The following is a 26,239-nucleotide window of genomic DNA, read 5'->3' as shown; positions in this document are numbered from 1 at the left end:
TCATTAATTTTTACTTGTTTCACGCAAAATTTAAAAAATTTACGTCAGAAAAAATTTTTCGCGAGACAAATAATTTGGTGATAGACACTTGCACAAATTCCAACCTGCCCAATTTTTTTTTTTTCAGGAGAATCGGCTGTGGTCACTTTTGGAACCTGTGACGTTTCCACATGGAATAACCCTCAAGCTCAGACCTCTAAATCCAAAACAAAAATGTAGAAAACTACAGTCACAACGATCACAAGACCAACCCAGCTCAACCAGTTCGAGCGCACAGGATCAAACGACAGCTCGCTCGACTTTCATTTGCCATCTGTCGCTCACTGCTATGGCAGCGGTACGGAGTTGGCAGCTGCCATAGCAGATACTGTACATTTGGGCACACATGAATCTTCTATATTTCAGCTGGTCTGGAAATAAGCACCAGTTTTCATTAGTTGGAACGGCTCATGAAGCTCAAGTGAAACTCGGTTAAAAAACTTTCTAACATAAAATTTTATCTTTTGGTATCTGCGCGCACATTGTTTAGTATTTGATGTTTTTTTTTTTTTTTAATTCTTGTCTTGTCAGTGCGAGGTAGGGCCTGTGAACAATTTACGGCCCTGTGATTGCTGAATTTTTCCATGATTTGAGTACATGCAAGATCTGCATTGTTTGTCAGGATGAGATCTAATATGTGCTCGCCAAGCGTTGATTTATTCATTATCGGGGTGAGGTGATGGTAGTGAAGGCACTAAGAAACTGTAGGCGTTCTGCTCGATTATGCTTTGTGTTAATAAATAAGGGGCTCCAATCTATGGCTGGATAGTTAAAATTGCCGCATATTATTAGTAAACAGCGTGAAAATTTGATCAAGATTTGGTCAACTAACTGTGTCCCTGAACAGTTCAGAGAAATTGGAGCAGCAGTCAGGCAATCGGTAGCAAGCACTACGGACGCAATGAATGTGCGGTAAGTGAACAGAGACCCAGATTATTTTTAGAGGCGATTCAATATCCATAAGCGCAATGAGCACTCCTCCTCCTCTAGACCCGATCCCATCTCGACGGAAAACTACAAATGATGATGGGGTCATTAGTTCACTGTTGGCGATGCCGTTAGAAAGCCAGATTACTGTGCCTAAAAGGATATCGGCAGAACACATGTGTATTATTGTTTTTAAAACATCCAGCTTACGAAATATGCTGCAGAAATTTGTATTAAGCTACAGCATCATCTGACAAGATGAGAGGCCTCTACAGAGCAGATGCGTGATACTCCTTGGGACGGGGACTGCCATAGAGACAGAGGTGACCTGGTCATGCCACAAACATGATCAAGTGATGCTTCAAGTAACTGAATTACAAAAAAAAATGTAACCAATTACCAGTAATAATTACTTGCAACACATTATGGACAACTCTGCCACTACCTCTAATACCATGGAAAAAAAATGGAAGAAAGGGATTTCTACATGTGCCACAAATGCTATCATCTAGCATGCCAGGTGCACAAAAAATCTTCACAGTAAAAAAAAAAAAAAAAAAAAAAAAAAATAGTGAGGGGGGGGGGGGGGGGGGGGGACAGGACTGAGTAAATACTAAGGGTAAATAGGTGAAAATTAATGCTGTACATTTTTTAGGCAAAAAAAAATTAACTTGCTCATATGCAATATGCCTAATTAACACCAAGAGTGCACAATAAAGTGACACAGCTAGCTTATATAGTATATCACAACATTCACAAGGTTCCGTTTCTTGAATGCTTTTTACATTCTTTGGTGTACGTCAGGGCTGGTGCCTTGCATGTGCATGCAAGCAACTATCGCAGGTGGTCAAAAAGTAAAGAACAGAAGCACAGAGCTTATGCTTACTTGACATCAGTGCTGTCTCGCAACGTAAAGACGTTGTAAACAACCTTTCTAAGCTCACTTGGTGAAAGACTTTCCAAGGTCTAAAAGAAATATACACATATATATATGAGAAAGGGAACAGGCACACTTCTGAACAGTGCTCAATGCATTCTATGCAAAATTAGTTACTTGCATACCGGTGGAGAAGGCTGGGTGAACTTGAGGTACAGGTTCATTGCATGAAGTACAGACCTGTGAAATTAAAAACCGAATGGCCTTTAAGCTACACTAAACGGCAATTCTCTTTTTAAAGATTAGTTTGTTTATTTGGGCTGTTTCAACAACATCGAGCATTCCTCTAACACACACAAACGACAGAGCCAGAGATGACTGGTAAGTTATATATATATATACCAGGTGTCCCAGCTAACTTGAACCAAAGGATACAAAATAATACATTTGAGGTAGGTCAGTGAAACCAATTGCATTCAACTGCCAGCCTCCTTGCGCACTACAGGCAATTTTTTGTTTTGCAATTTCTTAATTAGCTAATTATGTTAATTTTTCTAATTGAATAAATATCAAATTTAGACCAAACATGCGAATTGGAAACTTGTAGAGCACCTTCAGAAATCCCCATTCCATTAATTGTGATGAAGAAAGTCTCACGTGCATCTTTTTTTCTGGGCTCAAAAGAAAGCCCGCGAAATACAAATAATACCACGTGACTAGTGCATTTGTGCGCCGTGATTGTGGTGCTCTCAGTCGTGGTTTGAGCGAATGAAATTAGCGGCGGCCGTGCCTCCTCGGCCCCGTTAAAGCGGCAGGCTGATATGCCTGCAATGGCTTCTTCGCCCGCGTCAGACAGCCGGCCCACGTGACGGTGCAAGTAGCGGCGAGAGCGGCGAGCCGACACCACGGAGGTTCTAACAAGGCCTGCTTCTCTCCCATCAGCGAACGTCACGACAAACGGATGAGCCATAAGGTATCAGCCACTGAATCTGCGCATGCAGGCTTGGGTAAAGGGGCGAGATGACATCATGTGACTCGACTAAAATTAGCGCTGCACCTTCATTTGCCGGTTCTTTATCGTCATCCGCCTGTCGTGATGGTGGTGCGTAGGCCTGGCCAAGATCGCGGTGGCGACGGGCGAGCTCGAGCTCGCTCCAACCATCGCCAACATTTCTGCCTGCCGCTGCAACGGGACAATCGGGTCATGGCTGCAGCTGATTTCATTCGCTCAAACCACGACTGAGAGCACCACAATCGCGGCGCTCAAATGCGCTAGTCGCGTGGTATTATTTGTATTTTGCGGGCTTTCTTTTGAGCCCGGAAAGAAAGATACACGTGAGACTTTCTTTATCGCAATTAATGGAATGGGGGTTTCTCAAGGTGGTCTACAACTTTCCAATTCACATTTTTGGTCTAAGCTGAATATTTATTAAATTAGAAAAATTAACATAATTAGCCAACTAAGTAATTGCAAAACAAAAAATTGCCTGAAGTGCGCGAGCAGGCTGGTAGTTGTATGCAACTGATTTCACTGACCTACCTCAAATATATTATTTTGTAACCCTTGGTTCAAGTTAGCTGGGACACCCGGTATATATATATATATATATATATATATATATAAGCTCAGTTAAAGCAGTACGAGCTTTGAGAGATGCAGATTTAACACACTTTCAAGACCAACCATGATGCGTCAAATCACAAGGTTGCTCTCAATCAGGCTTGTTCAAGTCAGTAGGCCTATGCATTTTATCCCCAAGGCCAGCTTCAGTGCTTCACAATTTTAAGAATTAACAATAAATAAATGATTAATATTTTCTCCACCAACATCAGCTACTTCCACTTACAGCGTTTATGAATGTTCAATCATGTTTTTCGCAAGATCTCATTATAGGGCCGAACATGGCTGTTTTGCTCAACATTTGATGCACTTATTGCAACCCTGTCAGGGCTAAGATTAAATGCAATCAGTAATGTCTTCGAGGCTAAAAATACTGATATTGTTACGTGGTGACAAGCGAGAAGACAGCACAACATGACGATAGGGTGAAGGATGATTTAATGGCTGGCCTAGCACGAGGGCTCCTCCTGCGCCACTGCCGATCTTCTTCATAACACTTCCCGGGGCCACCGAGTGATCGTCCCGATCGGTTTGCTTGAAGTTAATGGTGACATGACGGTGAGGATGTTCAGGAAAAGATAGAATGATGCGCTTGCCACCGCAATGACAATGACGACGATGATGCTTGGGTGATCTGCCTCCTCTGGAGCTCTTCAGCCATACACCACCAAAGCATTCATGGGACCGATGGCTCGAGGTCGCGTCGGGCGGCTGGGCAGGGCGGGGGTTGAGTGTTCTCGTCATTCGGTTCTTCAGGTCCGTCGGGTCTTTGCTCTGATCTAGTCTCTGGTCAGTTCATGTGTGCGCCTTGTCTTCAGATCCGGGCTGGGGACCGGGCGGCGGTAGTTGGTCGAGTCTGTGCGGGAAGGGCTGGGGCGAAGCTGCGCGGCGATATCCTAAGGTTCTCAGTCGATGGTCCCGGTGTAAGGATGGTGTCAATGCTCCAAGACGAGGATGGGGATGACGTACGCCACACCTCCAACCAAAATGTTACGTGGCGACAAGCAAAAGAACGGCACAACATGGTGACATGGTAAAGGATGATTTAAGGTAGGCCTAGAGCGAGGGCTCCTCTTGCGCCACTGCCGATCTTCTTCTTTGTAAAAATGTATTAAGGTGCCAGCCACTAAAACCGATGCATTAGGTATAATACTGTCTCAAAACAGTGCACGCTAAGAGAACGGCATCGCTTTGCTTGGTAGCACACATTGAAGTGTTAGAGACAAGAAACACTACTACTCTGCACTGCTCAGTCATCCTTACTGCCATGTCTAGCATGCACTGCACTTCAATTATGCATTTAGAATAGGTAAGTATTGAGCTACTGAAAGCAAAACAGATTTAGAAAGAAGAGATCAAGCTCTATAAGTGACACAATTTTCGTTCACCTAGCATTATTATTATGAAAACAATAAAGTTTTTGAGGAGCTCACCTCCCTTAAGCATATACAAAACATATAAAATCACTTTGGCTTGGATGCCATAGTGAAAGCTCTTTAAGGAAATAAATTCAAAAAGCTTAGCAGGTTGAGAACAGCCACAATAAGTGTTCCACAAAATAACTTTGGATATTACAAATTGATCCACAATTTTCGCAGAGGCAATAAGGCTGACAGCTGACATGTTATTCTACCAAAAATTAAATAACAGAGACAGACTTGCCCAGTTCTGATCTTGAGGATTCCCTCAAAAAGCTTCGGGGTGGTGGAGATAAGGCGACCAACATAGACAATAACCTCTTGAAGTAGTACTGCATGGTACACATGATCCTTGCATTGAGCGTAGATGATGCTCTTAATCTCCTTTGGAGTCAAAGGCTTATCAATGACAGCTTCATCCCGGCCAAAAACACCTACAGTGATCTGAAAATGCAGAAAAAACACCGTGGCATCAAACTCCGGCTACAACTGCACAGAAGCGTGTTCTTTTTTTAGTGCAGACACATTTATGACTCAAACTACTACACAGCCTGAAGATTAAATGTGAAGTGAGTGTATGCTACATATGCACAGTTTTTAACTTCGTTCCTAATATGTTACAAAACAGGCTAAAGCAGCAGCCTCGTGTGCTGCCTAGCATTCGGGAGATGCTGGATCAATCCCCAGTGCCATCAGATGGGTTCCGGTAAAAACATCCCCAGAAATAATGGCCCCGGGAGAAACGTCCCCGGAAAAAAAAGTCTATCTGTGAAATAGGAGAAAATGTCTCAAAACGAGTGACAACGTACCGCAACCTCAGATTTTTACCTCAGCTGGTGCGCGCGGCTTATCGGGATAAAATTTAGTGTCACTTTTTCAGATTTTATGTTACATATTTTTTTATGGTTTGAGCATGGACGTTCTCGGCATTATTTGCTGCCACCATTATTCCCCTTTGCTGCAGTTTTTGCACAATAAGGTGGAGACTGCATATCCCTGTGGTGAGCTGCCAGGATTTTTATACAGCCCTTCCACTTCTCGACTTGGAAGTGACCGAACATCGAACTGATAAGGGGCGTTGAAATAAAAAAAAGAAAAAGGCAGCGGCAACAGATCAACAGGGCTTTGTCTTCGCTTTGTTTGCCGAGGAAAGAGCACGCTGACCACTTGGCTTCGGTAAGCAGATCCTTGGAGTGATGTTTTAGGGTGACCATGGTGAACGATCGGTTAAGGCTCGGCCTGCCTTCCCTACAGCATTAACCCTAGATATGTAGCAACAATTCTACACCATCACCTCAGGAAGAGTTGAACATCGTCATCAGAAGGTCTGCGAAGTTGTTCTAGTGACGCCTTCTGTATTGGGCGGTTCCTCAAAGCTTCTATGCAAAAAGCCGGTTGTATCTTTCTCAGTGGGTAATATTCCCCAGCCAATTAGACCTGTCTTAATGACTGCTTAATGAGCTGCAGAACTGGAGATGATGCATTCTGTAAAAAGTCAGTTGTATGGCATGTTGTGGTAAACTCTTTCAACATGCTTTTTCGCAATGCCTTATGTAGTGCCTGTAAACTTGTCAGGCATTCACAGGTCACAGAACCCAAACGATGGTTAAATCTAATCTCAAAGTCAAGAAAAAATGCAATAAAGTTAACAATTTATGGCAATGTGAATTCCGGAAGAACTGATTCTCAGAGGCAGTTTTTGCCTTGGGGATATTTTTTCCTAGCGGCCGCTTCCTCAGGGGCCCTTCTTTCCGAGGATGTTTTTTCCGGGCCGTATCTTCCGGGGACGTTATTTCCGAGGACATTTTTACCCACACCACCGTCAGGTACCCGCCAGTTTTTTAATGAGCATGAGGTTTCCCCCCGGCCAGGCACTTGGCTCTTCTGGAGCGAAATGCTTGGGAAAAAGAATCTGAGTGAATTATTCTTTCCAAGAAAATTAAGTCAAATTAAGTCAAAACTCACAAAAAAGCAAATTCAGAATATCAGAAAAGGGCCAAACATCTGACTGCAAAGTGAAGCACACTAGGCATTTTGCTGACTGCAAGAAACATATCTACAAAATTGCATAGTCATGCCAGGCTCACTATAATAATAATAACATTAGAGAGCACCCAGTTTTCTTGCTATCTTTCACTAAAGACAATTTGGTGATTCACTACCAGTCTTATGAGTGCGTCCCACATTTTGAGCATTCTGTGACTACTGCATCGAGCAAGGAAATGGGCCAAAGCAAGATTTATGAGGCCTTTGGCATCAGCAAGAGGTACGAACTGCTCTTCATCTGTTGCAGATTTCAGAAGTATTATTTGCGTGCTTAAAATCGCGAAGAAAGGACAAAAATGCTGATGCCAAAAGCAACACTCAAAAGGAAACTAGGACAGGATGTAGCAGACATACTTCTTTCAGCAATGAACTTTCAATGTCAGTTATTTTTTAAACACATACATGCACTTTTTCTGCTCTCATTCATTAATAGCCACAGCCACTTGAGACCTTTTGTGAATTTATGGCACCCACTGGTGGTATGGTATGGTACGGTATGATACGGCACAGTACGGTACAGCATATTACAGTTCCAAAGCTACATTGGCTATGGGGGTTGCCATACTAGACGGCTCCAGTTATTTCGACCATCTGAGTTTCTTTAATGAGTACTGACATTGCACAGTGCATGAGCCTTGTGTTTTGCCTACATCAAAATGCAACTGCTGCAGCCGGGATCAAATCTATGTTTTCGGGCTAAGTAGTCAAGCTCCCTAACCACTTGGCCACTGCAATGAGGCTGGCACAGAATGACAGAATGATTGAAAGCAACACAAAAATGAGGACGGGAAATGACACAGGAGCCTAGAATGGAACCCCAACCTCTTCGTAAAGATAAGAAATACTCTATAGACATAATTGTAAGTACATCTGGTTTTTAAGTTTAAAATCTGAGGGAGAGTGCTTACTATAGAGACATAAAGGGGCACTATGGCACAGTTACAATTTTATGTTTGCTCTACGGCTCTCCTCATAGCATACAACTATTGGCTTACAATCTTGCAAATATGATACTTGTTTCAGCTCACTGCATGAACACATTTTCTGGAGTATGCCTACCAGGTATCCCAGCTGAATATCACATTTAAAAAAACAGTCTCCTAACCACGTGGTACCAACTGAGTGCTGCTAAGAGTTGTCTATCCTAGTCTGCATTGTAAATTTTTTTGCTTCCTTGGTTAATTAATCACTGAAGACTCACTAGCTAACATTTTAATCATTGGCTTGAGCAACAAAGTGGCAATGCTAAAGTTTTAGACCTGCTTGAAGAGCAGCTAGCTGTGATGTTTGCATCAAGATATGATTCATGTAACTTTATTTAGTGGCCCTCAAAGAAAGCTACCACCTGACCAGCTGATGGCTCACATTTCTCACCTAGTGCATACGCCAAACTGCATTGGAGAGAGTGCTCTAGACAGAAGCAAATTCTGTGCTCCGAGACATGTCTCGGGAAGCTAAAATAGTAGCAATGTCACGTGGAAAGTTAGTTACTGTGACAGTCACCATTACCGCCAGGAAAAAAAAAATGATTTCATAAATGGCAGCTTAGTGCAAACATCTCGCTCGGCTGCTTTTGAAGACACTCTACAATTTCTGTATTGATAATTTGTTCCTTAGTCCAATAATTAATGAGCTAGCTCATTAGCTGCTAATTTATAAAATTCAGAGAACAAAATAACTTCTGATTACTTAATTAAACTAAATTATAGGTCCACTAAAAAAGATCACTTTGCTTAACTTTGTGTACCCCTGTTAATCTTGGTGACTGTGCTTTACATGTTCAAAGCAGGCTTATTGTAGCATATCTACAGTATCTGAAGTCCAGACACCTGCTAAACAATGTTTTCGTCCTTGCACATAACATTCACACAAACACCGAGCTTCAAGCGCCATAAACACTGTTAATTGATCACTTAAGTAATTAGATAAACAGGACACACTTTCAATCACAACTGAAAATGTGTGCTGTTTATTCAATTATTATTTTCACCCTTATCTTCAAAGACTAAACCTATATAGGCTTTTCGTTCTGAAGTTATCATATCTCTAGGTGTCATTAAATGCTAACCGTAGCCTTGTTCTAAATGCTGTATGAAACAGGTATGACTGCACAGCCTTGAATAAAGTCACGAGCTAAACTATAGCTTCAATTCTGAAAAACACTGGCGGACACTGGAGTGACACGTGCGGTTTTTGCCTTTCCACTTGGCAGCTGCCACAAAACCAGTTTCCCCCTTTCCACTCAGCTGCATCTGTTACTCTACTGGCTTCATCCGCATGACGCACAGCTTTTTCACAAATGAGCCATCTAGTGCATTAAAAAATACTGCAGTCTAGGCCACGCAATTCACAACAGTCCTCAGTTGGTTTCACTAAGTTAGGACACACAGCCTTTTTTGAAACCTTGGTTAAATTCAGCTGGGACACCTGGTATATATGCATGATGATGATTCATTTTAATGTTGCAAGGATAGCCTTAGCCAAAGAGCATCATGGCACAAGGTGCAAGAAGTCTAGCAAACCACTATTTTCAATATCCTCGACTTTTCGAGGTTTTCCTTGATTATATCAGTTCAAGTCCCCTGACGAATAAAGAGACTCAGAAATGTAGCTGATGATGTCGATAATGAGCATAGACAAATAACTCATAACAAAAAGCTATTTATTTATCATATTCTGCAATTTACAATAGTAAAAAGGCTGTCATTAGTGTTAATAGCAGTTAAGAACGTCAGAAGTTTACTGAAAATTAAAAGTGCATTGATGCCAGCCTCAGAAAATGCGAGCCACCACCCTGCAAACAGCCAAGCCAATCCAATACTATGGCTGCGCGCGCACGCTTGGCAACACAGCTCGCCGATCGCTTTCGCACTGACCGCTTTATTCCTGCTTTTTGTTCCGCATATTCCGCATATTTTATTCAGTACCCACCTCCCATGCGTGTTGGTTCTTCTATTGTGATGCACTGGCATGAAAGTAATAATAATAATAAATTGGCAATGAAATCAATCCACTCAATCCACTAGATTTCATGGGTTGACAGCAGGTTATGCAAATTTCTAAAAATACATTTAGGAATGCTTAAGAAATAGTTTCTTGCAAATACCTCTTTATTCATGTTTTTCATATTACTAGTTTGCTGAAAGTGCACGTGTCCACTCATCCTCTCAAGCAACGTTGTTTCATTTGTTAAGCTAAACCTCTCATTAGCTTAAAACATTTAAAGGATTCCTTCATGTTCTTAAAAGAAGTCTACTGAATTCCCAGGAGTACAGCAACAAATGTGGCCCTTCATAAGAGTGCCTTTCCAGCAGATGTCTTAAACAAAGCTTGCCTGTTTTCCATTGACCAAGATGGCTGTGATGTATGGGCTGAGGCTGTCCACCACTTTGCCTAGAATGCTAGAGCAGCGACGCACGACTGCCCTAGAACACACGTACATGCCAAACGGAATGTTTAGAGAGAAATTTGCACACTAACTAGAAAAGAAGCACTAAAGAGAGAGAAAAAAAAAGAAACAACTGATAAAGCAAAGAGATAATGCATCTTTAAAGGATGGCAGCCATTGAATTTGCTATAATTTGCTCACTTGACAACCAAACTGACAACAGCGAGTGAGTATAGCCACATGTGGAATTAGATGGAATTTCATAACAAGCACCAGGTTAACATAGTTTAGTATAATGTCATTCCAAAAGCAGAAGTGTGTGGCTTTTGCCCACAAAAAGCTTTGGCAGAACAAAGAAAAAGAACAAGTTGAGAACATGTAGTGACCTACCAGATGCTTTTTCTTTTCATTCTTGCGCTTTTGAAAGTCACGTAACAGTGTGGAGCAAATGGACTTAGGCTAGTAAGTATTTTTTGGAAAGACAATTCTTCCCCAGACACAAACAATCTTGCACTCTCAGGAATTTTGTGTTCTCCATCCAAATGTAGGATTCAATACAAGCAATAAAAATAACACAAAATCATTCCTTCCCTGAACTTACAATTAAGCTAGCATTGCATGTGGCCAGGAAAGCTGGTCCAAGTCACAATCTGCCACTGCCAGGCAAGCAAGTAAATAAATTCAGGATAGTTTAAATTCTCCCAGCAAAGGCAAAAAAGTGCGAAATGAAACACGTGATAGAACTTAAGCAGCAGTCTACTTTTAATTGTCTTATTAGCCAGCATAACGCAATGACGTCTCTACCCACATGACAGCTTTTCCCGTTTCCCATGAACTGCTTAAGCTGTCACTCCAATAAACATGAATGGTAAATTAGTCATTTAATTCAATTTTCTTCAGAAAACGAGGCATACTTTGTGCCATCTAAAAACAAGAATTGTTTGCAAGGATGCATCTATTCAATTGCAATGAACGAATAAAATGTTCACAAAGTGAGCTTACACCCTTTATCCGAAGCAACTGGCTTTCTTTTGGGAGAGTTTGCCAACCTACAAAAACATGCGTTCTTTACCAAAGCCGCCCTGGCCAGTACCATCCCTTTCTGGAATCCACATATATATACACACTCTTCTTAAGCTGCTACAATCATCAAAACTCCTAAAAAATTAACTGCCAAAAACGCTCAAGTTATGTCCATAACACATATGGTGAGCAAGTATGTGTACATAATTTGTTTTGTTCTGTGGGGTTTAACGTCCCAAAGCCACTCAGGTTATGAGAGACGCCGTAGTGGATGGCTCCGGAAATTGCGACCACCTGGACATTCTTTCTTTAACGTGCACTGACATTGCACAGCACGTGGGCGCCTGGCTTTTCGCCTCCATCGAAAAGCCAGCGGCTGCCGAGGGCCTGATTCAATCTCGCCTCCTTAGGCACAGTAGTCAAGCGTCTTAACTGCTGCGCTACCACGGCAGGCGCATGTGTACATAGGTAACCTTGGTTCTGCAACAGCTCACAGAACAAAGACAAAAGCAGAAGTACTGGAAGAATGTCACATCAGCACTTGCTAACAGCTGACATTTTCCTCACACACTGTGTGTGTGTGCACATGCATGTGCATGGATGCACACAAGGACATATACATGAAAGTGAGCACTGTATCATGTATGTCCCACATAACTATGGTATGTCTCTTTTGGACATGGCAGCTATGGCAAAGTGCAGGCACTGTTATTAGATACAGTATTGCTGCTTCCCATACCTGCCCGTTAACTCTTCCGTTACCGCAAGAACATGGCCTATTTTCATAGGTCTTGGAAAATCTTTTTTTTTGCCATTGCAAATAATACTGCAGCACACGTTGCAGCATACATAACCGCACATAATGGAACGCTCTTTTCAAAAACACAAGTTACAAAACAGAAACTCTATTAAGGAACACGCAAAAAATTGGAAAATTGCCAATTTTCTTGGAAGTTGATAAAAATAAAATAGAAAAGGCACGATATCTACAGATGCATTATTAACAAAGAAAATTTAGAACATACATTTTGAATATCAATGACCCCGGAAAACTTTGAAGAAATAAACTATCTGTACAGCGCCATTTTTCAGCTGCATAAACTACAGGTGAAAACAGCCTCATTTCTCGTGCTATGCGGTGAAGCAGTTCCTGGTTGAGAGGCACCAAACAACAAAACTGCGGCAAATTGGCTCTAAAGGCCAGGTATACATGTTGGACATGCGGCGGACCTTCAGGACTGCATTTTGTAGAATAAAACCACCCGGATTCAGAGTCAAAGCTCACTAGTGAATAGCTGGCACCATTTACAGGTATAATCATCACCACTCAAAGCCGTCAGATAACAAAGCCGACAATAGGATTCTATATTTGACTTGCTGGAAGTCTTTTGATCACAAAAATTGGATGTTAATGCTGCATTACCACGAGTGGCAGGATTTTTTTTTCTTCAAGTGCGGCCGCTACGTCCTCTTTCACAACAACACATGCACATTAGTTCTCAAGAGGGTCCATCAAAAATCAGAATGTCGCCAGAGCAGTGCCTAGACTAACTACTGGGTGGGCTATGTGTACGAGAAATGATTCCAACATGTCGAAATCGGCAATTTAAAGCATCGATTACTGGTGATCGATTTGAATAGGCGTGGTAATGAAAGAGTTAAATTGGTCAGGTATGGGAAGCAGCCTGTGGTCACAATTAGAACTAATTGCGATGCAATCGCACTTTTCTGCGTGTTTCATGTGTTGCCTGCCATACTTCGGTAAAGACAAGAGGTGCAAGGTTGAATACGAAACAAGAACGTGCTTTACGTGGTATTGGTATGCTGAACTTGTCCGAAGCCCTCCACTATTGCGTCCCACATAGCCTGAGTATCTTTGGGATGTAAACTACACGAACCAAACCAAACCATGGTAAACAGCACACGCTGCATGCAGAGCACAATGGTACACACAATGAGTTTGAGACTGAAGACAAGGAACTAGAAGAGCACTTTGCCTTCTTATGCGACAATTGTCCCAAAGTTCTTGTGTATGCCTGGACGCCTTCCAAGCCCTCTGGTGTTTCACTATGTTCTTTTCAGTGGTTAAAGCCCTTATTTATACCAGTTTAGGGATGTGCCAATATTTGAAATTTTGAATATGAATCAAATATAGTAAAAACACTGATACTATTCAGAATTTCCAAATATTCGAAAATTATTGAATACACAAACTTTTTGAAATCACTGGTTTCCCCACACTGCACATTTCACCGCAATGCTTGACTGCATGGAATATGTAGTGAAGCATCCTGAAAATGCAACAGGGCTGTTTTGCGGAGGGACCTTCCCATTTGTGAGGAAGGCCTTCTCAACAGTGTGCGCAAAGCAAAGCACCTAACAAAATCATGAAAAAAAAAAGAATGTTTTCTTACTTCGGTTTCATCTCAAATGCGGTCACCCATCATACAGGTGTTCATGAGATAAAATTACTATGATGCCAATGGTTTTTAGCAGTTTCTTTCAGGCACATTTGATAATTCGAGCTTTCAGATAATTTAGCCATTTTATCTTGTTCCTTGAAGGCCGAATTAACAAGTTTATAGTAATCAACAATATGATATGACAGCTCCACCTGGTACCATGCAGGTCCTTCATGAACAAAAACTGGTATACGGAATCCACACAAAAGTTATACTGTACTTTTCGGTTGTACTTCTATGCAACCCTAGTTTATTTTATTTGAATATATCATGTGAATTCTGACATAAATCAAGAGGAACAATTTTTGCTATTTTTAAATTTTCCATCTGTTTCACTGATCAGCAATTGAATATTCGATTCGATATTCGAAGGCATTTTTTTTCCCATATCAGTAATCAATTCATATTCAAAAACTTCAATATTTGCACACCCACATCCTAGTTTGTTTACTGTGCTCTAAAGAAACCAGAAGCAAACTTAATTTTGCTTCATTTCACTAGCATTTCACTTCACACTAATCTGATACCATGACAAAATTATTTCAGCTCGAAAGCAGCCATGTTCTGTACACCACTATTTATTGTCAACTTTGATTTTGGCTGCTAGCGTGACGATGTACCACCAGGTGCTGAAGGTTGGAGATTAACCATCAATTTCTCAATTCCCTGGTCAGTAACTTCACACAGTGCTGCCAATTCAGTATCAGGATATTGCTGTGTTCTCCCACGTGGCAGCTGTTCAAAGGGTTTTCATTTTCATGTTCTGCACCTCAATTTCTGCGGCTTTCCTTACGTGCTGCCATTTTTTTCCCCTCACTCGGACTTGTCTTCACAGACATGCAATGGGCACACATCAAAAAAACATAGCCGTGTCTATGGTGAACAGTTTCTGACTTTGCCACCAGTTCATCTAGTATGGGTCTTTTTTTGGAAATTGCCGCTAGGTTTCTGAAGTATAAAACACATCTGTGTTGTTATTTTATTTGTATAGCTTTGTTTCGCCAATCAGTGCCGATGCATGCAGACGTAGTAATGGTCTCAGCCAAACAGGCAAGTGGCACTAGCCAAACTGGAATGAGCATCGCACGGGTTGCTTGAGGAGGACATACTGTGGATGCAAGGATCTCGCCACTTATAAACCTGCATGAAGGCAAGTTTTTTTTTCGTGATCTTAACCTGCATTTCACATTTTTTGCCTTTGAAATTTCTTCTGGAAGACCAAGAAAAAGTAGGAATGGCGCCGGGCACTAGCGCCGAGCCCCATGAAAAATTCACACCTTTGCCCGTTTACGACGCACTTGCAGTCCTTGAAAGCAATATCATTAGCAGCAAGAGACCTCGATTGCGAGGCAGTATTGAAAAATGGCTAGCGGTGGCATCGGTTCTATCGCCATTTGTGCAACCGGGTGCAAAGCAGAATGAAATATGTAGCAGTCACTAGAAGTTGTCAAGTAGATTTCACCATAAAGAAGGCTCCACGGGCATCATGAGCCTCACTAACCATGCAAAAACATCTTGAAAATTTGACCAGCCTGTCGCTACTTCAGCTAATGAAATTACAACACCAACAGGTGATTTAGAAAAGCCACTACAGTGCCACTAGTTTGCGAGACAGCAGTTGGAGCCTTCTGCCGAGTGAAGCTGTGAAACTGGAACTGTCCAAGAACGTTGTAGTGTAGATACACTAGTGTATCATTCATATAGTAGAGGCAGACCATAGCTACCTTAGATGGACATGACATGGTTCAGTAAATTTCACTGCTTATTGGTCCTTGATTTTGGTGATGCATAGTGCATGTATAACATTAGTATAATTATAAGTGCTACATTATATGGCAAAATTAGCGAAGGTCCCTTTCTGGGAGAGGTAAAGAGTAGGCTGCAGTAAGATTTTGTAGTCTCATCAAAACAGCTGCAAGTGCTCTATCCTGTGTGCAAAGGTAAATGTAAGTTAATGTATTGCTTAATATTTACTCATTAGCAGCTGATTTACTCCGAAAGTACAAATGTTTGCAACACACTGCATATTCAGTGCAAAGAGCCTACCAGTGTTTGAGTGCACCTGCCTGCCTTGTCAGCTTTTCCAGCCTGTCCTTGAGCATCACTGAAAATGAAGAGAAAATTAGCTTCACAAAAGCTCAAGAGCAAGTCTTATATCAGATGCAGATGCAGCTCCAAGGATCAGACACATGCCTCCATCTATGGTGAAACTGGGGCTCACTCTGCTCCACAAAATGCCCAGTAGCTGACTCTGGCCATGAAGAGTGTCGACGCTTCCCAGGGCCTCTATGACTTCATTGTTCGATTTTCCATAGAATGACTGCAACAGAACACAAAAATGCCTCCTTTACACTCTGGTGACTAACCTATTGTGTCCTGTGCCTCCAATCAGCTAGTTATACTACAAGGTTATGAAGGACATCACAGTACAAACACAGCATGCTTTAACAAGTTGACTCTTTCGTCACCAGCAAACAAATACATCTGTTCTTCATAAATTTCTGACAAACTTTCTTGCTGAAAATTATATGAGATAAAAATAGGCAAAATACATACCAATGACGAAAATAGAATGCACATTCGAAAAACATTTATTTTAATACAAATACTCACTGTGAATATTGAAAAAAAAAAAATGCGGTAAGCATGAAATTAGCTGGATGGGAATAAAAAATTTGAATTTAAAAGGTAATAACTCTTGAAGAAACTTATTAAAATAAATTCTAGAACACACAAAATGTTTTAAATCATTCTTTAACCTTGGCAGAAAAATCTTAAAATTATAACACAAATGCATTTTCTAGCTGAAAAAGGCAAATTTCAGCCTTCATTTCAAAATAAATTTTACTTTCCAAGAAAAAAAATTCAATTCTTTAACCTAAGTAAACTAATAATTTAAACCATTCTCAGTTTCAACTAAAAGCACTTTGTTTCTAATTTTCGTATCAAGAGTTTTATCACAAATGTTAGGGTGGCTATACTTTTTATGTCTGCAATTTTTTCTGGCGTTCTTACGCCAGAAAAAATTAGACGTAAAAAGTAACGCCAGAAAAAATTGCAGACGTAAAAAGTATAGCCACCCTAACATTTGTGATAAAACTCTTGATACGAAAATTAGAAACAAAATGAGATTAAATCAAATAAAATATGCCGACATTTTCTTTTACCAAAAGCCTATTCACAAAGCATTCAATGACTGTGCTGCCATCGACGCATCGCAGCTGGATAGCTTCGACAATGTACAGATGTGAAAGAGAACCTGCCACTGCGCATTCACTGAACCACCCAGTTTTGTGGATGCTTCACCACATAGTACTCACTATACCTGCGGTGAAGCATCTTCAAATAGTGGCGGGGCAAATAAAGTCAGAAAAATCGAGCAATCAGTCATAATGCATCTGAAATTCCAGGTGCTCATGTACCTTAGCACTATTGAAGCATATCGTCATGCCGCAAAAAAGTCTGACTAATCGAGGATATACGAAAAATCAGGAATCGAAATTTTCGGTCGGTGACTGTAAATGCATACTTATTGGTGTTCAAGCATATGGCTTTAGAACTACCGTGGTGAAAAACAGTCCATTGGCAAAACCTTAAACTGACAACCAATTCCAAATAGAATGTTTGCTACGGAGTGTCAGTCTAAGGTTGTTGCTTGGAGTTATACTCAGCCAAAACAAAATCATTCTTTGTGATGGTGGAGGGACGTCTCCCCATTTGTTGCCGCGGCACAACAGATGCGAAAAATGTCAATCGACCTATTTTCTTCGAGTGAACAAGCTCCAAGGAAAACCATACTAATGACAGGCACATACAAATGACAGGTAGAAACTGAAATGATGTGCACACATCTGCCAACTTTCCAGGCTGTTGTTGCAGATTTTAAATATTGGAATCAAAATCCGAGGATGAACATCATCATCTGAGCTGCTGCTGCTGCTGCTGCTGATAGCACCCAAAAAATCTGCTCCCCAGAGGCAACAAATTCACCTCAAACAGTTTCTTTGCAAGCAAAACTATTCCCGAGGTTTAAATCATGCTGGGAGCGTTCCATGCCGCAACCTGAACTTCAAAGGCATTTAAGAAGTAGCCGCCACGCAGAACAAATATTAATCTCACTGAAAAAAAAATATAGCGTCTGAAGTACAAACAAAATTTGAACTTTTAAGTTTTTCTGTCACTGGTGATCGAATCACAGTGGCGTGGCAACAAAAGAGTTAAAATTAAGTGGGAAGTGAGCCAACTGCACATAAAGTCAGCCTATTTCCAGTTCAGATTCCCAAGACCATATTTAGTGTTTTCTTGGCATACTTTTTAGGTACTTTCTGAACAAGGATTAGTTCGAGGCAATTTTCATATGCAGTGGAATCTCGCTGACAGAATTATCATGAGAATTGAAAACAAAAACGTATTATCCGAAAATCATATTATCCAAACAGGTTTCAAATTGTTGCAAATGTAACATACTTGGCACAGAACTTACTTTTATTACCGCGCACTGAATAACCTGTCATTCTGTTCTGAAGTTTCAGAGGCGATATATTCCTTAGCTCGTAGAAATGAGTTGCAGTTCCATTGCTTCGGTATGCACCCATGACAAAGCCGTAAGAGTGTCTAAAACATGGCACTCAGCCAGGGTGTGAAACTGAGGGACCCGGTCAATAGGGAAATTAAAAAAAGTAAATTCTCAAACAGAAAAGTGGAAGCGGGGTTCATTGCAGGAGAAAAAAGTACTGAGACACTGGCCATGAGTGCCACCATTACTGTGGCGAAAGCCTTTAAGCTCTCATAGTTGTCAGCAGGATCTGTCGGCAGAGGGTATCACACTTTCGAGAGCAAGAGTTAAAAATAAATTAACAAGCCTAGTCTCCATTGGGAATTGAACCACCATCCCTTGGATCCCCAGGCGAGCGCTTTACCAACTGCGCCACGCCCCGGATCGTGAAAAGTTCTTCATAATTCCCCTTGTATAGCGGGATTCCACGAGCGGGATTCCACGAGTGACAGATACTGTGCGTTTCCTTTTTTGCAAACGAATTATAGAATGGTGGCGAACTTTGATGCGTTCAATGAAATGCTGACTGTGTTTGTTTGACAAGGGGCGCGCTATGTAACGTCATGACAGGTCATGACGTCACCAGACGATTCATGCATATAAGCTAACCCTGCCGGGTGTCCGATCCAGGCGTCCATGCGGCGCCTTTCATTTGCCGCTTCCTCGAACGCCGCACCACACAGAAAACAGGAGCAGACCTAGATGTCTAGGAAGCGTTAGCACAGCTGGCATCAGCGGCGTTTGAAATTGATTTACAGGATAGAAAAGGTGCAGTATCTGTCACAATTCTCCGTGGACACATGTACCACGGCGTAAAGGAAGGGAGGAAGGTGGGAGTGAAAGAAGAAAGGGAGATGGAGCTGCCATAGTGGAGGGCTACGATCCACGGTGCTATAATGGCTTTCGCCTCATCACACTTTAGTGGTCTAAGGTGCTCTGTAGAATTTACATATTATTGGCATTCTGTCCCTAAAACAGCTAGTCAAGTAAGCTCAGAGATGAACAACTTGAAAACAACAGTAACAGCTGTATGTGGGAGCACCAGTTTAACTTTGGTTCCTGCAGTCAAACGACAAATACACATATATGAAATGAAATGAGTGCTGGCCATCTCTATCTTTCAGACAATGCAGCCCATTGTCAGACTCCACTGGCTCTCATGGTGGTGGGTTTGTACACAAAGTGTGACTTGTTCGATGGTAAACTGTTCAATGAATCACTTTCTGGAGACTCACTGGTCGGTGAGTCTCCAGAAAGTGATTCATTGACAAGTTGGAAAGATGCTTTCTGCTGTTTTACAGGATACTGACAAAGCACATAGTGCAGCTCTAGGTGGTTCTGGCATCCGATGGCCGTGCACGGCTTGGCAAACCAACCAATGGCATCAAAGCCAATGTCACACCAAGCAACCTCTACAGTACTGGTTTCACGGTTTTGGATTCAAATTTTTTGCTGCTTTAAAATTATTTCCTTGTTATTTCTAAAAATTTCATATTACATACATCAAAGGAGGTTCTCAGAAACACAGGACAGCACGTTCAACAACTGTCGAAGCCGGCCTTTAAGCTGTGAGGAGAGGCCAGATTTCCGAAGGCCTGGGGCCGTGAATGAGAGCGTAGCATGCACAGAAAAAAAAAATCACTTGGTTATGACCATAATAGGCAGCATAGCAATAGAAGGCAGCATGGGGCACTGATAGAGTAGACAGTAAAAGGGCAGTGATGGAAAGAGAGGGAGAAAAAAAGCAGGGGGCAACACAAAGCATGAGGTGGCACATGTGGCCAGGTCTGCTGCACTTGATTTTATTGCACTTTTCTTAATGGTTGCCTCCTAAACGACATTAAGAACACTGAAGGTGATGCCATGTTTATGCAAAGATTTGGTTTGCACATAAAATCAACTTGCATAATAATATATAAATGGCATTAAAAATGTGATAATTGAAAATAAATACTCACATTAAAGGATGATAAAATGTGGCTAGAAGGTATTTCTAAACGTGTTTTTTGCATAAACGAACACTATATGTTTAGTAGGTAGGCAACTGCTTACTCTATAGACAGCATCCTCACAGCCATACCATCCCTAACAACTGGTACAGTAAAGAAACCTCTATGTAAAGAACCTCCATGTAGCAAATTCCTCGATATTACGAAGTTTTTCAATTCCCCATTGAAGTGAATGTATTTCAAAACTTCACGTAACGAACATGTCGCAGCGTCGACTGTCTCTTAACTAGTGCTGAGTTAGTGGAAATTTGGCTGAACCCAGCAAGTTTCAGGGAGATAAAATACAAAGTGAAGTGCGATGAACGCCTACTATAGCAACGAGTGACCGCAGTTGATACAACGCGTCATGTTTCAGCGCCGACGCCGCATCTCCTTAGCAGACGCAGCAGTCTCCGCTGCTTTCGCTGTCGGAACATGGCACTACAATAGTTCATGCTTAAAAGCTGCAAAAAATAACAAAAAAAGACACAAGGTGAGCAGCGCGCGTCCATCACTTCCACACGGTTGCTCGCAGGTTCCCGCGCGTCAGTAGCGGGTAGTATCGGGAACAGCGGAGCGCGCTGGCGATGTGAGGCAGAGTCGGTTTCTATGGGCAATGATGGTGGACGAGCGCGCACAGGCCGGCGGCGGCGGCGCCAACGCGCGCGCTGCCCAGACCAATTCCTCCTTCACCCCCTTTCCCCACTCCCTCATAGACACGTGGCGCGAGCCGCAAAGGAGGTGGAGGCCCCCGCCGCAGTCGCGCGATCGCGAAACATCTGTTTCTATGACTTCAAATAATTCTGATTTACTGTAAACACCTTCAAGGTGGTTTTCCTTCCACCAAATCTTAATCTGGTTTTCGTTCTACATTACCCTTTTGGGACTTCATGTGCAAACTGCATGTAACGAAAACCTGAATGTAAAAATCGTGGGCATTTTACAATTTCATTACAACCAGGTTTAACTGTAGTAAATATTTTTGCTGGTCTGAGCGACGTCACTATAGAGAGGTTCCACTGTATTTAAACCCATCGAATGAATCAGAATTATTCAAAACAAATCAAATGGGCTTTTAAATTTGTGAACACTTTTTAAAAAATTGATACAGAGATCAAATAAGGCCCACTGTATTTTTTCTTCTACAAATGTTCCAAAAATAGTGACAACACAGATTCAGTACAGTATAATATCAGCAGAATGTTGAGCTAGTTGGTCTGCACACAAGGTGAAAAATGCAGCTGAACAGGCAACAATGCACAGAAGAGAGATATAGTACACACATAGACAAGGACGATGCTGCACTGACAACTAATTATTCACACCTGTGCACTTTTATTCTTTCTTCACTTCTTCTATGTATACCTAACTTCTTGCTTCCCTGTCCTCCCAGTAAGGTAGGAATTTCACCTACTTCTTCAACAAGGAAATGGAAGGCTGTACTAACACATTGTTCACGAGCCACAGCTATCACCCAGGCTTTCAAAATCTCTCTTGTCAACTTGTCCTTATTCTTATTCAAAACCTCGAGGTTATGGAGGTTAGCTGGGCATTTTGGTTTCTTGCATAGCTTAAAGTCTTACAGCGCATTACAAGGTTGATTCCAGGCTTTTCTGACATTGCAGTGGCGTGTTCTCTAATCCTATTCTGTGGGAGGAAGGACATTGGCCAGACCAGGACATGTGTTAGTTAACAACAGAGTTGGAGGACACAGCACTGCAATATAGGAGAAGTCTGGAACCTACCTAGTGATGCACCGCAAAGACTGAACAATATGTTAGTACGCCTTTCGTTTCCTTGTTGAAGAAGGAGATGGAATTAATAGCTTACTGGGAGGAAAGTGAAGGAAGAAGTTAGGCGTACATAGAAGAAGTGAAGAAGAAGAAGGTGCGTGGGTGTAAATAATTAGTTGTCAGTGCAGCACCGTCCTTGTGTATGTGCATGTCTCTCTTCTGTACATTGCTGCCTGCACAGCTGCGTTTTTCATCATCAGTATCGTATGCTGCTGTGGCAGGGACAAGGCAGGTTCAGCAAACTTCGTCTTGATTCCTGATCTTGGTGCCCATGTCTCATACGTTTCTCATGCAGTAAGATATGGCGCTAGTTCATTCTCTTCTGTCAACCGCAGCAAGATGTATTTTCTTATGCATATAAATTAATAATAAACTTATGTTGTAACCACTTAGTGGAGGTTAGTGTTGTCTATAGCAATAGCTCTGTAAGTTATACAGTACCATACTCGGCACCACCGCTAGCACTTCGCTGCTTAATTTGTTTGCTCGTTCAGCCGAGGACAGATTTTTCCGACTCTCTAGGGACCACGAAAACGTCCGAAAAACCAAATTTTGTAGAAAATATCACTTTACATAAACTTCTAATTGCCACTGCGGTTGAGGAAGGTGTCAACAGCCCAATCTGTTGTTTGAAGGTCTTGCCGTGCAATTTTTATGCAGAAAACGGGCAGCAACCGGTGTTCGATGGCTGTACTACCGTCGACACCTCGTGGGCGAATGTGCTGGCTTAGATGATGTCCAGACGCGAAAGCGAACCTGCCACTGCGAGTTTGCTGAATCATTGCATTTTAAGGATGGTTCACCGCATAGTCATCACCTGCCGTACGGTGAAGCCCCCTCGAAATGTGGCAGGGCTGTATGTGCCACTACTGCATTGCACTCGTGAAGGTCCCGATATCTCTAACTTAAAATTTGCTTTATATAATCACATTCCTGATCACTTTGAAGCCTGAATTAATAATGTTCCACAATACAAGTTACTATATGGATGCTTAGCTATTGGAAGTGGTTCTGCGATGAACGTGAATGAAGTCCGAAAAACCAAGCAATCGGTTGCGATATGTCCGAACTTTCGGGAGCTCATATGAAAGGTAGTCATGTGGCATCATCCACAAGGGGAGCTAACGGCTGGCACGGCATTCACCATGTGCGTGGTTGTCTGTGCGGGCGCCACAACCAACCATGTATTCAACTCGTGATCAGTAAGTGTGCCTTTCACGTCTTGTTGAAATTTCTGCGTGCGCTAGCAAACATCGTGAGTGGATACATTCGTGGACTACGTAGAAAAATAAAAATGACAGTCCCGATAAAAGGTTTGACTTTGTGAAAACATTGACTTGTACGACTAAGGTAACCTCGTTGTGGTGTGCAGCATACTACAAGACCACTGCCTCATGTTGAATTCACCGACATTGGGGCCTGCCTTGTGAAGTGCGGTCTTAAGTTTTGGGACAGGTGAAAAAATTAAAGCATACAAATCCATGAAAGCATTTTAATTTGTAGGCAAGCAGGTGGGGCCAACAGCTGCACGTGTGTGAGGGTGTCGATGGCCGGTACGCAGTCTTTAGAGGTGAGTAAATTGTAAGGTGTCTGTTTGCATAGCTAGCGCAAACTGTCACCTCTGTCGACTTGCAAGTGGCATGCTACAACTGTAACAAGGATTATAACTGCATTATCTACTCTACACTACTCTACAAATGGTCATAAAGGTTGTAAAAAGAAGTTAGCAGAAAAGCAAGTGGCAATGAACTCTTACTTATTCCATGCAGCCTTATACATGATAAAACACTCACACATCCAGACCATTATTTATTACACCTAAACCTAAAGCCTGAAGAAGCCTAAATTCTTCTTCTTCCAGCTCTACTCCTGTCAGACAAAACACAGGTGATTAAAAATGCTCACACAACCTTGCAAAAGTTGCCTGTCCGCTAAACAAGAGGCTGCACATTGAGATCAAAACGCATCACATATAATCAATATGTGCTATGATTACGAATACCAATTAACTTGCAACTTCATAATAGCGACAGTCGGTTTTAAGATGCAAGGTTCTTTGCAAGAACACAAATATAAAGAACATGCTACACAAGAAACTGTTTACCGAATAATCATAGGATGGCTCGCTGTATGCGAGGGCCTTGGGCACGTCAGTCAGGCTTTGGTAGCCAGTGTTGGTGTGCTCAAGCTGCTGGAAAGCATCAAACTTGGGAAGGGCGTCATGTGGAAGGAGGTGCAGGAAGTCCAAGTGCTCAATGCACGATGAAGAAATGAGATTCTGCATAAAAAAAGACAACCAGGACGGCCATACTTGAAGCAATATTGTTTCAGTGTTAAGTCGTTACTATTCCCACAAGATGCTCATGCAGTGAGACAGAAATGTAGGGCAGATAGCAAACTTGTACATGTGCGCAAATTCACCCAGCAGGCAGAAGTGCCTGAGTAGGGAAACCTAGCAAGCGAGGATATAATAATAATAATATAATAATTGGTTCACAGTAAGGGAAAGGCGCAGTATCTGTCACACTTGCTCTGTGGACACCTGAACCGCGCCGTAAGGGATGGAAAGAAGGTGGGAGTGAAAGTGGAAAGAGAGAAAGAGGAGCCGTAGTGGAGGGCTACGGAGTAATTTCGACCACCTGGGGATCTTTAGCGTGCGCTGACATCGCACAGCACATGGACGCTACTTCGTTTCGCCTCCATCGAAACACAGCCGCCATGGTCGGGATCGAACCCGGGAACTCTGGTACAGTAGTCAGGAATCTTACCACTGCACCACCATGGCGGGGTACAAGGATAAGAGCCACCTGTAAAAATAAGCTAAACCTTATATGTGAAAAAGTTTTTCACATAATGAATTTGCCTTCAATGACTGCTTTCCTTTTAAGATGACCAACATGCAACTTAAATAGAAATTTTAAGTTAATTGAAAACCCCAATTTTTCTCTCAAGATACATCTGCCTGACTAGGCAAGCGTATTCAAATATCAGAGCTGTTGAACTCCACTAATATTCTCAGATATGTTGAAAATAAGAATATATTTATAAAAGTGATGTAAAAAAAAAAATAAAGAATGTGGCATATGATGTGTTCAGTCAATGTGAACAAACTTAAATACACATTAACTCTATTCAGTACACATGCGCACTTGTTTAAGGTAGCACAAGTAAGTCTTAGCTATTACCACTATACTGCTCGCTGTTGTCACATAGGACATAATACTGAAGGTAATGACACTGGAGACAAATTGGCTCACCTGTAGCCTGCCCAATCGCACTTTGAGTCCATCACAATGGCCCTTTTTCAGCATTGCTAGAAGATCTAGCAGTTCCTTGAAGTGGGCATCCCTAGAATAGCATGATAGGATTCACGTCAAATGCCACTCCCCCCAAACGGGTGAAATAAAGTGAATTTTGCTTGAGACTGCGAACAGCTGTGGGGATACACAGCAATCCCCAGTCCAATTGTAACGACCGCAAACAATTATCACGCAAGGTGACACGCGCACTGTTAGAGAGGATGGTGAGTGAAATGCACACTGGCCACCCCCCCACTGCCTCCCACTCTTCCGCAGCTACGCCACTGCGGCTTTCCCTCTTTCCTCTCAGCGTAGCAGGGAAACCTTTCCCCAGTCCAGAGCAGTGTGCCTCCGGCAATGTGTGCACTTACCGCTGCGGGCCGTGAGAGTGAAGCCGCGCCAGGTGAGCAGAACCCTCCTCCCACATTTTCGCCTGTGCTTCTCACTTTCGGTGCTTTTTATTTCACTCCCGTACGTGAGCGCTCACTACAGCGGTTGTTTCTTGAGTGCTGTACTTTGCCGTGTACTCGAGCAGAATAAAGCCTGCTTTAAGTGCGCAACTCATGTTTGTCCCCTCCGGCCTGTACCTGCCGCAGTGACGACTTCTTGCACCATGTGTTGGGGGTCACAGCTCTGACTGTTAGGGCTGTAGGGCTGGAACACTGGGGTTAGAAGGCGACTTCCACATCTAGCCCCCTTTGGAGCGTTATCACAAGGGTAACCATACAGCACCCTACAATGCTAAATGAAACATTCTAGTCAACTAGCAATATAGAAGCAGGGGAAAACACTTGCAACATAGT

The 26,239-nt window shown here is 42.2% G+C and overlaps 2 protein-coding genes across 4 annotated transcripts in view; one reads left to right on the top strand and one right to left on the bottom strand.

The window, feature by feature from the left end:
- The window catches only part of LOC146205443 (uncharacterized), a 40,494-nt gene extending 38,975 nt beyond the window's left edge, over nt 1-1,519 (top strand). Inside the window, exon 4 of the mRNA XM_084590121.1 lies at nt 128-1,519. Coding sequence (XP_084446247.1) covers nt 128-219 — 92 coding nt within the window. The 3' untranslated portion in view covers nt 220-1,519. The remainder of the gene's footprint in view (nt 1-127) is intronic.
- The window catches only part of LOC146205442 (putative phosphorylase b kinase regulatory subunit beta), an 86,533-nt gene that overhangs the window by 7,477 nt on the left and 52,817 nt on the right, over nt 1-26,239 (bottom strand). For all 3 annotated transcript variants that reach the window (XM_084590111.1, XM_084590113.1, XM_084590112.1), the window contains 8 exons: nt 25,395-25,485; nt 24,242-24,415; nt 15,995-16,121; nt 15,848-15,905; nt 10,263-10,353; nt 5,127-5,326; nt 2,029-2,083; nt 1,853-1,932 (listed from right to left, as the gene is read on the bottom strand). In XM_084590111.1, coding sequence (XP_084446237.1) covers nt 1,853-1,932; nt 2,029-2,083; nt 5,127-5,326; nt 10,263-10,353; nt 15,848-15,905; nt 15,995-16,121; nt 24,242-24,415; nt 25,395-25,485 — 876 coding nt within the window. The remainder of the gene's footprint in view (nt 1-1,852; nt 1,933-2,028; nt 2,084-5,126; nt 5,327-10,262; nt 10,354-15,847; nt 15,906-15,994; nt 16,122-24,241; nt 24,416-25,394; nt 25,486-26,239) is intronic.

Source organism: Amblyomma maculatum, chromosome 1, assembly GCF_055883805.1.
Source record: "Amblyomma maculatum isolate TAMU_Amacu chromosome 1, ASM5588380v1, whole genome shotgun sequence".
NCBI lineage: Eukaryota > Metazoa > Arthropoda > Arachnida > Ixodida > Ixodidae > Amblyomma > Amblyomma maculatum.
This window is presented reverse-complemented; position numbering and strand designations above follow the sequence as displayed.